The sequence below is a fragment of the Eublepharis macularius genome, chromosome 13, assembly GCF_028583425.1.
Source record: "Eublepharis macularius isolate TG4126 chromosome 13, MPM_Emac_v1.0, whole genome shotgun sequence".
NCBI lineage: Eukaryota > Metazoa > Chordata > Lepidosauria > Squamata > Eublepharidae > Eublepharis > Eublepharis macularius.
The window spans coordinates 55,135,155-55,148,957 of record NC_072802.1 but is presented as its reverse complement, the minus strand read 5'-3'; the positions used below and the strand labels follow the sequence as shown (position 1 = coordinate 55,148,957).

General features: G+C 43.8%; 1 protein-coding gene across 1 annotated transcript; it reads right to left on the bottom strand.

Moving 5' to 3' along the window:
* Positions 1-1,005: 1,005 nt before the first annotated feature.
* Positions 1,006-6,210, bottom strand: LOC129340966 (RIMS-binding protein 3C-like). The gene is made up of 3 exons (XM_054995862.1): positions 4,462-6,210; positions 2,166-4,392; positions 1,006-1,463 (listed from the first exon to the last, which is right to left on the bottom strand). Exons 1-3 carry the CDS (start codon positions 6,208-6,210, stop codon positions 1,006-1,008), a joined length of 4,434 nt encoding a protein of 1,477 aa, XP_054851837.1.
* Positions 6,211-13,803: the final 7,593 nt, after the last annotated feature.

Below are 13,803 nucleotides of genomic sequence, written 5' to 3'. Positions count from 1 at the left end.
CCAGAAGAGTATTTTATAAATATTTCCTACATGGGATGCCCTGACCTGGGTAGCCAAGGTGAGCCTGACCTCGTCAGATCTCAGCAGCTAAGCAGGGTCAGCCTTGGTTAGTAACTGGATGGGAGACCTGCAACGAAGACCAGGGTTGCAGAGGCAGGCAATGGCAAACCACTTCTGTTAGTCTCTTGTCATGAAAACCCCACCAGAGGTCGCCAAAGTCAAGTATGACTTGAGGGCACTCTTCATCACCACCACATGGGATATGCCCACGTTTGGCCTTTGAGGGAGGACTCATTGGGGCCAGGCCTGGCAGCAATAACCATGCAGCTTCTACAACTCACCCAGGCCCAGCTGCTCACTATTGTTAGCCACTGCATGAAAGCCACTGAGGTATGGTGGTTTAAGTTTCAGAGTAGGATCTGGAAGAGCCAGGTCTGAATCCCCACTCTGCCATGGAACTTCACACCTTGGGCAAGTCACACACACTCAACCAAACCTACCTCACAGAGGTGCTGTGCAGATAAAAAGGAGAAAGGCAGGTATAGATGAAGCAAGCAAGTAATAAATATAGCTGAAGATAGGGACAAACAAAAGGTAAGTTGCTTGGTGGGTGTGAAGGAGAAGGAAGCAAGAAAAGGCTCTAGAGCTGTGAAAGGGGAAATGCGGGGGCGGGGAGAAAATAATATGCCGCCTTCAAGTCCTTGCGGGCTGCCCAGCTGTAGCTTTCAAAAGGCTGTCATGTTATGTTATGTTAATTCAGAGGAAACAGCTTTCAAAAAGATCAAAAGGTACAATGCTTTTTAACTAACCATAACAGAGTCCACCATTATTGGTGTGCATAAATACTATAATAATTTCTCCACCTCTACATGATTTTCTGTACATGTGTTCAAGAAGTTTTTTACTAGTTTTTAGGCTATGGTCTATAGCCTGCCACCAGGATTTTGGACATGATGTGCTGTGACTTTTCTTTGTATATAGATCCACTAACCTCTTCATAAGTTTTCATTCTTCATCAGCTTTCTTTAACAGGTGGTTTTTTACTTCTGAGCTGTCGATGTGCATTTCAGAGACCATATTGCAGGGAATAAATCGTTTCTTTCCTTCACATTCACCTCTGTAAATAGCATCTTTGTCACCAATCACTTTTAGAACCTGTCCGTCTTTAAAGAGTAGCTGTTCTTTATTTTTATCAAAATTAGGTGACATAGTGGTGGGATCAGAGTCAAAAAGGGCTACAAATAATCTTGCTGGGTCATCACTGACTGAATCTCCTGAAGCAATACTTCTTTGGGGGCCAGCATCAGACGCTGAGCGTGTCATTGTTTGATCTGCTCTCAAAGTCATAATCTTGTCTTTTGGCAGTTCTAGGGAAGATTCTGGGTTCTCCTGTGGCTTGCAGACATCTTCACCAGAAATGGCCCATTTAGTCTCTTGGTCCTCCTCCTCTTCTTCCTCTATATCTGAAAGATCAGAATTATGGCTGTATTCACCAAGAGAAATCTGCCAACTTCCTAATCTTAATGATTCATCTTCCTGGGTTTCAACTTTAGACACTGTTAATTTAGAGAGTTTTCTGCATAACTGTTTAATTTGTTGCACTTGTTCCTTCTCAGGGAATATAACTGGTGCTTCCTGAAGACAGATCTTACGTGAGCCTACATCTTTCTGCTTCTTCAGTTCAAACTCCATAGAAGAAAAACTAGGCTCAGGGCTTGAGCAATTTGCATCACTATTCTCAAGAGAGCTTTGACAAGATGAATCTTCTAGAGTCATCACAAATACCTTTCTGTTGTCCAGTTTGCTCTTAACTATCATATTTTTAGACAAACACTTCCCTGACCTTTTCCTGTCAGTGTCTTCAGTGAATGCCTCTAACACTGTTGGGACAGAATTGGCAGATGCCTCACAACACAACGGGGGGAAAGATTGCTGCAAAGTCTGCTTGCCAACAGATATTTGCAAAACGGAATCACCATTATTTTCATTTTTTATAATGCGAGAAGTGGTCATTGTATGACTATGAGAAGAGGACATATGATTCTGAGAAATATTGTTCAAAGGCATAGGAACTACTGAGTCTTTGCAGTTAGCAGTGAAGTGAATAGTGAAATTAGTATCCGCACTGGGCACACACATGTGGGAGAAGCTGAGTGAAGATGTACAGGTAGTTGCGGAGACTGGCATGCCTTCAGATTCTAAGAATTCTTTGAAAGTCAACTCAGAGGCAACAAACTTTGACAATAAAGCACTAGGCACTTTCAGCAGGGTCAATGGAATTAAAGCTGGCACAGAATCCTCAGACTCCCCAAACAGAGAAACAGTTCTTACAGAAACTTTCCAAGGACCTTGGAACATATGTATTTGGGAAACTTCTAATGATATGCTCCCAGCTGTTGGTGACATAATTTTGGTTACTTTCTGTCCATTGATATAAATAGCATAGCCTATGACTTTTACCCCATTCGATGATCCTGCTGCATCAATTGTTACTGGTAACCAGCTAATAACTAGAACGTCTGCGGAAGAACCAAGTTGTACTTGGACATCAAGGGGAGTATCAGGTGGCCCTGCTGAGGGAGTAGTAAATGTAATTGCTGTAGATTTCTGCTCCAACCCCCCCTGAGTATACACCAACTCTTCATTAAGAGATTCCACTTTTACACTGTACTGAGTGCTGGGTTTGAGGTTTTGGAAACTATAGCAGTAGATCCCTGCTTTCGTCACATCGTATTCCTTCTCATTAAGATACACTGTATGAATATAGTTACTGTTGCTTGGTAACCAAGTGATTTTTGCTGATGTGGCAGTGACTTTGTGAAGATTCAGGACAGTTGGTGCAATATGGAAAGTATTACCTACAAGGAAAGTACATTGCATTCTATCGGAATTTCCTTTGTCTGTCACACTTTGAACTGAGATTCGGTAAGTTTGCAACTTTAAATCTAGGTTCTCAATCACTGTTTTCATCTGACTGCCACAGTTCACATTTTGACGTAACTCTGAATTGACATAGATGTTGTAGCTCTGTATTTCTCCCCAATTATCTAGTATTTGGGGTGGATCCCAGCCTATAATGATGGATCTTGCAGACTGTTTGATGAGAGTCAGATTTTTGGGATAAGGCACTGCGGCCTGGACTTCATATAATTCTCCCTCTGGTCTGTTAGACAGAAGATGACTGCATGTATCTTCATCAGGGCTGTTGCTTTTTTCTCCACTACTAGCACTTTGGCAGGGAAAACTTGATTCATGGAATGAATTATAGGAAATTTCACTTGGCTCTGAAGGAATAAAACTAATTAGATCGTTACCTGGAACTTCCTCTACCAAATTTGAGGGTACTATCCCTCTTCGGCCATCCATCAACTCCCCTTTATAGAAGCCATCCTCATCCATTTCTCCATAGATATAAACATATTCTCCAGCTGTTAGCGGAAGTTCTGCCTCAGGATTTTTATTAGGACCATTGAAAGGATCATAGCTGTATCGTGCTAAAAAAACACGAAGTTTTAAAGAATCTTGATTCTCTGATTGTAGGTTTAGGAATATTTTATCTGTTTCCAGTTCTTCCATTTCACCTAATGTATCTTCTTCTGGATTCAGACAAGATTTAGAACTGTTCTGCATAGATTCTGATCCAGATGAGTTTGAGCAGGATTCCAATTCCTTGACTTTTTGGATCAAATCAACAGAAGCCATGGATACACAGTCTTCATCGCTAATATTGTTACTGCAATGAAGAGCATGGTAGGTATCTTGTTCTGGACAACTCATTCCTGTGGAACTGCATGTTGTATGTGACAATTCTGATCCCAAAAGCACAGCTTTTTTAATTTGTAATAGTTCAAGATCTTGAGACTGAAGATTAAAATGTTCAGTTTGACTATGGTACTGATTTTCTAATTCTTTCATTTGAGCTTCATGTAACTGTACTGCTACTTTAAGTTTTCTTCTTATTTCTGTCTGTACTTGCTGCAGTTGTCGTATTTTTTCTTCTTTCTTTAGCGGCTCTAGTAAAGTTTTTTCATGTTCAGTTTCTAACTGTTGCTGTCTTTCTGCTATCTCTTCCATGTTCTTAATTACTTGTTTTAAATTCTCTACTTTGACTTCAAGTCCTTTAGTCAGCTGAACAGCAGAATTTCGCTTATCAGTTGCCTCTATTAGTTTCATCTTCAGATCAGCATTTTCATTGTCAATCTTTTCTGCCCACTTGTTTTTCTCATGGAGTCGAAAGTTCTCCTCAGATAACCTGACATTTTCACTTAATATTTTTTTAAGTTTCAGTTGCAATTCATCCCATCTTTTCTGTTTTTCCTCTACCTCATGTTTAAGGCTTTTGTACTGCTTTAGTTTCTCAACAAGCTGCTTTTGTAAAAGCTGTAAGTGATTCTCACTATTTGAATCTGTTTTTAAAGTGCTGTTTTTATAGTTCTTAGTCTCATTTCCTAACGGCAGTGCTTCTGATTCTGCATCCTTTTTCAATATATTCAATGTTTTTGGTGTCTTCTTTACTAAAGAAGAGTCCTCTAAATGCACATTTATGGCTGATGATGCTTCCTGCTTGCTAACTGATGAAGAGGAACCATTTGAACCTACTTTGGAGGTCTGAAGAGATTCCTTCAGGGTCTTAAGCGTTATCTGTCTTTGTAATCGTAGCACTTCTCTCTGAGACTCTCGTAACAAGCGATCAAAATCACTGATATCGAGCAAATAGGTGTTCTCCTTTCCAGCAGATAACTTAGCCTGGAGCTCCTGACACTCCTTTTGTAAGGTTTCTAACTGCTGGTCTTTGGCCAACAGGGCTTCCTTATTCAGATCTTTTGCCTGCTGCTGAGCAAACATGTCCTTGCACAATTCCATCTCAGAGCAATTCAGGGCCAACGGTATTGGGGTACTGCTAACTCTGAGATGTGTCTCTTGGAGCTTCTTGGCTCTCTCTTCCAGCCGCTTGGCAATGACAGCCAGCTCTGCATTCTTCCCCTTCAACCGCTTCACTTTGTCTTGCATCTCCGGGAAGCTGCTCCTCCGAAGCAGCGCATTCTCTTCCTTGAGATGAGTGCACCTTTGCTCCAGGTTGGCCAGGACATCCAACAGCTCTGTGTTCTGCTTCATCAGCTGGTCATAACTGTGGCCAGACAACCAGCCTTGCCCCTGCATGGCTTCTGGGGTGCGTTCTCCAGCGGCCCCCCAGCAGCTCACTTTCCCTTCAGGGGGTGCATCAGCGCAGCCCTCTTGCTTAGACTCCTCCTTCAGGGGTGATTCTTTACCCACCACCTTCTGGTGGGGCTGCTCCGGGCAGCTGCTGTCAGCCGGCTTCCCTTCTTCCAGCACCTGGGGGCAGCAGGGAGACTCCCCTCGGGCAGGGGAGGAGGACTGGTTGGAAACCGCCTGGACATCTGGAGTGCAGGCGGCGATGAGACTCTCCAAAGAGCGAGGCCTGGTCCTGCCCAGCCGCTGCTGCGAGGAGGCCTGCCTGAATCGGTGCGGGGAGCCGGCACGCAAGGACTCCCCTTCGAAGCGCTGCAGGATATACTTGAGGAAGAGGCTCCGCTCCAGCTCCAGCTCGGCCTTCAAGTGGCGGATCCGGGCGGCTTGCTCGCCGTCCACCTCCCACCGGAGCTTGCCCAGGACTTCTTGGAGCTTGGCGCGGCACTCGGTGCTCAGCCCCCCGCCGGAGGCTCCCCGGCCGCCGGCCCCGCCGCGGCTGACCAGCTCCTCGGCCAGCTGGCGCTGCAAGTCCCGCGCCTGCCTCATGGCGGCGTCGCGCTCCCGCTGCAGCAGCTCCTGGGCCTCGCGCAGCTCGGCCTCCTTCCAGCGCAGCAGCTGCCGGATCTCGGCCTCGCGCTGCCGCTGGGTGGCCTCCCTCAGCTGGTGGAGCTCGCGGGCCCGCTGCTGCTCCCATTTGGAGCGGAGCTGGTCGGCCAGCAGCTGCCGGTCCCGCTCGGCCGCCTCGCGCAGCTCCCGCGCCTCGACCGCGAAACGGCGCCGGGCCTCTTGAGAGCGCAGGCGCTCCGCTTCCAGCTCCGCCCGCAGCGCCTCCAGTTCCCGCCGGTGATCCTCGTGGAAAAGCGAGGGGGACGCGCCGCAGCTGGCGGTGCTTCCCCCGCCAGGGTGTTGGCAAGGCGCTCTGCGCAGGGACGGTCGAGGGGCGCGCGGGGACGGGGGACCGCCGCCCCCTCCGCTGGAGGAGGGACTGTCCTTCGTCATGGCTGGGACCCCTCGCTCGCTCGCGCGAAATGGCGGACAAACGGTCGTCAACCGTCGCCGCGGAACATTCGAACCCGTCCCTCCCACCCCTATTGTCCCGCCATTCGCCCCCTCAGACATTTTCCACAGGCGGCCTCGCCACAGAAGGGAGCCCCTTGTGGCATTTTTCTGTATCTGAAAAAAAATTGTGCTGTCTTTCCTGTCCAAAGCAGCTTAAATATAAATTTATATATGTACACAAACTCACTCACTCTCTATATCCTGTTTAAATATGTTTCTGCGCCTGCAGGTGTGTGTGTGTGTGTAAGACTATGTGTAGAGAAAGAATATTTTGAAACGGTGTGTTCATTTTTCTTATTTACATTAAAGTATGGACCATTTCAAAATACACTATTTCAAAGTAATACAATCAAAACAAAATTTAAAAAAAAATTAAAGGCCAGCTTTGTTAAAGAACACAGCCTGAAAGGGTAGTTTTAAAACATACTACCTAAAAAAAAATGCTCCCTTCAGTGAGGGGCACCCATACCAGCCAGCCACATTATTCTCCCCCCCCCCCCAGCATTGCTGATGGATGTCCCTGAGTAAAGCACTCTGTATAAACTGCCATGGTGTGTGTGAACACCAGCCTGCCACGTGAGTAGGTTTCTTCATGTTTAATGCTGGGAGAGAGGTGAAGCATTGATTACTGGTGTGAGAATACTGGCAGACAGCAGCATTGAAATGTGGCAGGGCACATGAGGAAAATCTGCACGTGTAAGGGCTTTGTCTGTCATGTACAAACACACAATGCTGCTAAAGTTTCTCTTGCCCAGTCACTTATTCTGCCAGGCGCTTGAAACCTAAAAAATGTGAAATGGTTTAAGTGATACTCTCAGACTTGGTTTCAGGAAGGTTGGTCTGCAGTAGAACAGCAGGATTTGAATCCAATGGCACCTTAGAGACCAACAAGGTTTTTAGAGTATAAACTTTCAAGAGTTAAAGTTCCCTTCTTCAAGTATATCTTTCAGCTGAAGAAGGGCACTCTGACATGAGGAAGCTCATACCCTGAAAATTGTTGGTCTCTAAGGTACCACTGGACTCAAATCCTGCTGTTCTCTCTCTAACGCACATACTGGAGCCACACAAAACATACATTCTGGAGCTGAACATTTGCAGGGAAACTAGGTACTGGGGCTTGTTTCCTAATAAGCTCCACCTCAGATTAACCACAAAAATGTGTGGGTTTGTGCTGTGGACAGTTAAACATTGAAGGAGAATATTCTGCACAGTCAAATGGCACTCTCAGCTTTATTTTTTACTTCATGTTCCAAGGCTGAACTCTGATATAAAACTGCTGACAACTCATGTGCTAGTTTAGCCAGCTGTTAAAGTTATACAGATTGTCAATGGCTTCAAAGCTTATTTCAGCTGCAGAGTGAAAAAATGCAATAGTCATCCATATATGTGACATTAACTCATTCCCCCCTAAGTTGGGGTGGCATTGTCATTCAAAAACAGTATCTGTCAAGGCTGCAAATCCTACAAATGCTTGGAAGTAAAACCTATTGAATTCAGTGGGACACCTGGGCACATACCTGGGATTGGGCTGCACAATATATTTCTCTGGTTAATGCTCCTGAGGTTCCTTTCACATTGTGTTTACAATGTGTTTACAATCTGTATAGAGGGAGGGTCACTCAAGCCACTTTCCACTGACATTTTTGCAGGGTAAAAATAGATATGAGATTGGAAGATCTGTGAGTGGATCTTTACCTGTTAAATAGCCCTGGGAGGGGCATGATTTGGATCCAGGAAGTGGTGTAGGAGTAGGGAAGATTAGTTCTTCTCTGCACTTCCACTGACCATTTTCGTAATCTCAGTTTGAGCTTGTCAGTTGCATATATGTGTTCTACATTGCAAATCCAGATCTCCACACAGGGTGCTCTCCAAATATTCTGATTGACTGTATTTTAAAATTCAGTTAATTTATTTTATTATGGTTAAATCTAGAGTTGCCAACATCCAGGTGATGGCTGGAGATCTTCTGGAATTACCAGACCATAGAGATCAGTTCCCCTGGAGAAAATGGCAGCTTTGGAGGGGGGGATTTTATGACAGTATATCCTGATGAGGTCCCTCCCCCCCAAACCCCACCTTTTCCAGTTTCCCCCCCCTCCCAAATCTCCAGAAATTTCCTAATTGGGATCTGGTTACATCTGAATTATTTAGAATATATCCAGCTGGGACAGTATTTCAGTGGATCACACTTGAAATCTTAATTCTTGGCTTTAGAATATTTACCAAATGAGTTTCTTCCACCCAGATTTCAAAATAAATATGGTAGTTAATTATTCAGTAGGACTTGCTATAATGCAAATTTATTGGTCACTTGAATTCACATTGTTTCTCTAAACACTCTTATTCCATATTCTCATATGAGTCTGTTTCTATAGAAATAGCACATGTATTTGTTTGAACTGCTTAGAATGCCCTCTAAACTAGTATTTATATAAATAAGTTACATACAGTTCCAGTTGATGGGATAAGGGCAATATTTAGGGTTGGCTCCAACCAGCTTTTCCACTAGTGAAAAAGGGAGAAGGGGGTGCCCTTTGACGACCAGAAAGGCCATGCTGGGGATCATGGGATCTGCATAGAAAAAATGCCATGTGAGATGGGAGCTGTAGTTAGGAAGGGCTTTTAGGTGAGACTGAGTGAAGAAGCTGGTGGGATCCCATATTGTTTTAGTTTATTTCTATATTGATCGTTCTGGCCAGACCGTTAAGAAACATAGTAGAGAGCAACATATGAATCCAAGAAAGAGTTGCAGGCTTAATGTTTTTTGTTTTTTTTTAAACATGCTGCAGACACACAGAGAGTTGCATGGGAGCTGAACTGAAATTTTTCAAATGGGATTACAGGAATACTGTGTGTGTGGTGAGGGGAGGTGTTTTGGATGTGTTTTTGCATGAAACGCCAGGAAGGGAGGCCTCTGGTTTCCCCTTTGCTTCAAGGAGTTTTGGCCGCAAGCAAAGTGGTTAGGGGTATGTGAATGTTAAGTACTGAATTGATAACAGGGTGCCTTAGAAACACTCCCCCCATCTCTTTCTGCTTCTTTTAGGTGCCTGGAAAGAAACCAGGAAGCATAAAAAGACCCAAAGGGAAGTGTTTTGGCCTCCTTTGAACTGAGAGTTTCTGTTTAAATAGAATTATAACTGGATGTCAGCACTAAGGAGAAGGTGTTTTGCAGGGCAAGTCCATTTGCCAGAGCTTTGATAAAATATATATGTATAATTTATGCCGCTGTTCTGTTAATCACACTCTGTACTTAAGACAGCGATTAAAGCCCATCACATTAATTTAATTGAAAAAAACTCAGGGAATTGTACTAGATTTTCCCCATTAAATTAAAATTACAGCCCTCAATTAGATGTCCTAGGTGTCCATTGTTGTTAGTAGATAATGGAATTATTATGGAAATTGCGATCTGCCCTCTTCTGATCCGGCTACTGATGTCTTTCTCAGACAGACACACACATGCTTGCTCCTTTTTCAAGCCTAAATGTAATTATATTCTTCCGTTTCCCCCACTTCTTCTTCTAGGCTTATTGATATAGGCTGCATTCCAACGAGTTACTTTAGGCACACTGAAGAGCCTGTATCCATTTGGTGAGATTTTTAACTTTATTTTCCTTTGAACTGCCCTATCCCATGTCACAAAGTGTTTTTCATATTTCCTTGTTTCAAAAGAGGTTTGCAATGCAACATGCTGGGATAAGCTGTTGGGGTAGTGGTTAGAGTGTCCATCTAGGAGACCTGAGTTCAAATCTCCAGTTTTCTGTTAATCTTTCTGGGTGATCTTTCGCCAGTCATTCTCTTACAGCCTAACCTACCGCACAATTTGAGGGTAAAATAGAAAAGAGAATGCTATATGCTGTCTTGAGCTTCTTGGAGGAAGGATGGGATAAAATTTACTAAGTCCAAAATACACATTGAGTGGGTCCTGCTGATCATTTCCACACGTGCAGACTTCCAATTCCCCATTATGCTGTTCCTGGGGGTCCCCTAAGAGCAGCATTTCAAGGGGAATTTTGGGCTGCAGCAGGAGGAGAAGGGGAAGACTTTGCTCTCTGTTATTGGGAAGTTTTTGCTGGGTTAAGCCATTAAAAAGATGCATGATCCTTTTATTCAAGGCTTAGTATTTTCACATTCCTTTTTTCAGATGCTACAGTTAAAGCCCCCTATATAAGCATGCTCACTCCCATAAAGAGCCCTTACACAATGAAGAAGCAGTTCTGAAATTTTGCCAAATTTTCATTCTGTCAGCCTTCCTTTCTCTGTGCCACACGCAGCCTGTAATCAATTGTGGCATGTTACATGGCACTTTAGTGGCAGTGTTAGCCTGACACATCCCCCCCCCCAACAAGTTGTATGCCAAGTTCCAAGAGGATACATTATCCTCTGTGGCATTGTAGGAAGATCTGCAGTTGTTCTTTTACTTGTATGCTGCTTCATTGGTGTTGCCATGTCAAAGTACTCAAGATGCTCCTACAGTTAAGTCGCATGGTATTTATTTATTTATTTATAGTCCGCCTTTCTCACTGAGACTCAAGGCAGATTACATAGTGTGAGATAAGTACAATCAGTAGCAAGGACAAGGGCAGGCATTTCCATACAGTGTCAAGGACATTTCCATAAACAATGTCATTGCGTAAATAAATACAAGTTTACAAAGACATGACATTAGAAAGGATACAATATGGAGCTGAAGAATTTCTGAAACAGAACATAATCAATTCTAGAACTGACATTAGACAACATATTTAAAGTAACAGATATGTAAGGCAACATAGTGGTGAAGTCTATGATTCCAAACTCATTATTGAAACATCTGAGACCCCTCCCTACAATACCGTCCTCCTAGCTGAATAAAAAAAGCCTTTTTGAATAACTTGGTTTTGCATTGTTTGTGGAAAGCCAGGAGCATGGGGGCTCTCCTGACCTCCTCAGGCAGGCCGTTTCACAGGGTAGGGGCCACCCCAGAGAAAGCCTGTATACGGGCTGTTGTTGATTTTGCCCATGTGCAGACTGGCACCTGCAAGAGACCCTGTTCAGAAGAGTGAAGCTGCCATGGAGGGGCATAGGGAAGGAGCTGTTCCCATAGGTATGCCGGGCCAAGGCCGTGAAGAGTTTTGTATGTAATAACCAATACCTTGAACTGAGCACGGTAACGGATAGGTAGCCAATGGATGGCTGTAGGATGGGATAGGTAGCCAATGGATGACTGTAAGATGGGAATGATGTTCATGCTCCTGCTCACTCTTGCTTACAGTTGAGCTAGGTTTCCCATCATAGGCAGCTGCACAAACTGGGAAGAGAAAAAACTAATTGCAAAGGTACTTGCAATTACAGAGGTTTGGAGTTACTGTTGCCTCCCCGTGCTTCAGGGCCCCTGGAAATAGGGGTTGGCTACAGTAGTCTGCCATAGGAGTACATGGCTTCAAACTAGGATTCTGTCCTTAAAAACCTACTAACCAAGGGTGGGAACGGTCACAATTGAAAACCAAGCTGAAGTGAAAACGGACCGTGAAAGGACGCAAATTCGTTTCCAAAGTTCTTTTATTGGTTCATCTCAGGCAACGTGTTGTATATCCAGTTTAGTAATAATCATACAGGGAGCAAACCCCCACGAACAGTTGGGGGTTTCTCCCGGCGGGAGAGTGGCAACGGGTGTGCCTGGCTAAGTATCCCGTTTCGCTATATACACGCTTCTTCAAAAGCCTCCATACATTTGCCTGGGAACATAAATTAAATGGATACAATTCAATGTATGTCCAAATACATGAAACTTAACAATTGCACTGGAGTTATAATGTAAAATGCAAAAGAAACCCACCAGTTCTATGTACTCACCAATGAAACCTATTTTTTATTTTTTATATGAAGCAGGAGTCGAATAACATGTGAATTTCCTTATTTTAATCCTGGGCAAAACCTCTATCCTTTCTCGATCTCCTCTCCTGTATAGGTATAATTCTGGTTGGAGTTTATAACAGTATCGCCCCGTTGAGGGTTGCTACTTGCTGTTAACTATTTAAAGTGCACACACGCATTTACCCATTCTCCTTGACCACACAAAACAGACTCTAACAACGCCATTCTTTGAAATACAGTACCGGTATCTTATCATCTGAAACATACCTCCTTATTGAGAACACTGCAAACTACAAGAAAGGTGTAAAATCTGCCTCCAAATTAAGACCATTTGGGGCCAAGGTGCGTAGTCTAATGATCAATTCTGTCTCCAGAATTGATCAGTAAAGACCGCCCTAACTGGGCGGGTCGTGTAGCGGCCACTGCAATGTTTGTCCCTTGTCTGTGAATACAAGCACTATAATGAATCCTGTGTCCAAGAGGAATTTATTTTCGAAAGATTTTTCCACGTGCAGTACCTGTAATGTAGTCTATACAATAAGATGTTCTTGTGGGCTGTTGTATATAGGAAGCACGACCCGCCCAGTTAGGCTCCGCGTTCAGGAGCATATGTCAAAAATCAGAAATAAAGTTTTGGAGGCGCCCCTCACCCAACACTTCATTCAGCATCACACAAACGAACGGGAATTGGTATTTACAGTTCTGAAGGTTTTGCAGGAGGGGGCAGGCATAAATATGCGGCGGTCTTTACTAAGATTGGAGACAGAATTGATCATTAGACTACGCACCTTGGCCCCAAATGGTCTTAATTTGGAGGCAGATTTTACACCTTTCTTGTAGTTTGAAGTGTTCTCAATAAGGAGGTATGTTTCAGATGATAAGATACCGGTACTGTATTTCAAAGAATGGCATTGTTAGAGTCTGTTTTGTGTGGTCAAGGAGAATGGGTAAATGCGTGTGTGCACTTTAAATAGTTAACAGCAAGTAGCAACCCTCAACGGGGCGATACTCTTATAAACTCCAACCAGAATTATACCTATACAGGAGAGGAGATCGAGAAAGGATAGAGGTTTTGCCCAGGATTAAAATAAGGAAATTCACATGTTATTCGACTCCTGCTTCATATAAAAAATAAAAAATAGGTTTCATTGGTGAGTACATAGAACTGGTGGGTTTCTTTTGCATTTTACATTATAACTCCAGTGCAATTGTTAAGTTTCATGTATTTGGACATACATTGAATTGTATCCATTTAATTTATGTTCCCAGGCAAATGTATGGAGGCTTTTGAAGAAGCGTGTATATAGCGAAACGGGATACTTAGCCAGGCACACCCGTTGCCACTCTCCCGCCGGGAGAAACCCCCAACTGTTCGTGGGGGTTTGCTCCCTGTATGATTATTACTAAACTGGATATACAACACGTTGCCTGAGATGAACCAATAAAAGAACTTTGGAAACGAATTTGCGTCCTTTCACGGTCCGTTTTCACTTCAGCTTGGTTCTTAAAAACCTACTGCCAGGCCTTAGGGCCAACTAACAATATGCAGATGTGTGTGCAGTCTCCTAACAGTTTCATTTTAAATTAAAATGAGTATTGAAGCTGCATTAGTAGCCCAAAGATCTAGGGGAGGGGGGCTGCTTGATCCTTTCCCTTCCTGCTATTTTTTACTCTCAA

Excerpts from the sequence above, each read along its gene's own strand:
- LOC129340966 (XM_054995862.1), bottom strand. The coding sequence starts at position 6,210 with ATGACGAAGGACAGTCCCTCCTCCAGCGGAGGGGGCGGCGGTCCCCCG. Across the intron at positions 4,393-4,461 it reads AAAAGGATGCAGAATCAGAA|AATCACTTACAGCTTTTACA; the intron begins GCACTGCCGTTA and ends TCAAATAGTGAG. Across the intron at positions 1,464-2,165 it reads GCCAGTCTCCGCAACTACCT|ATATAGAGGAAGAAGAGGAG; the intron begins GTACATCTTCAC and ends CTGATCTTTCAG.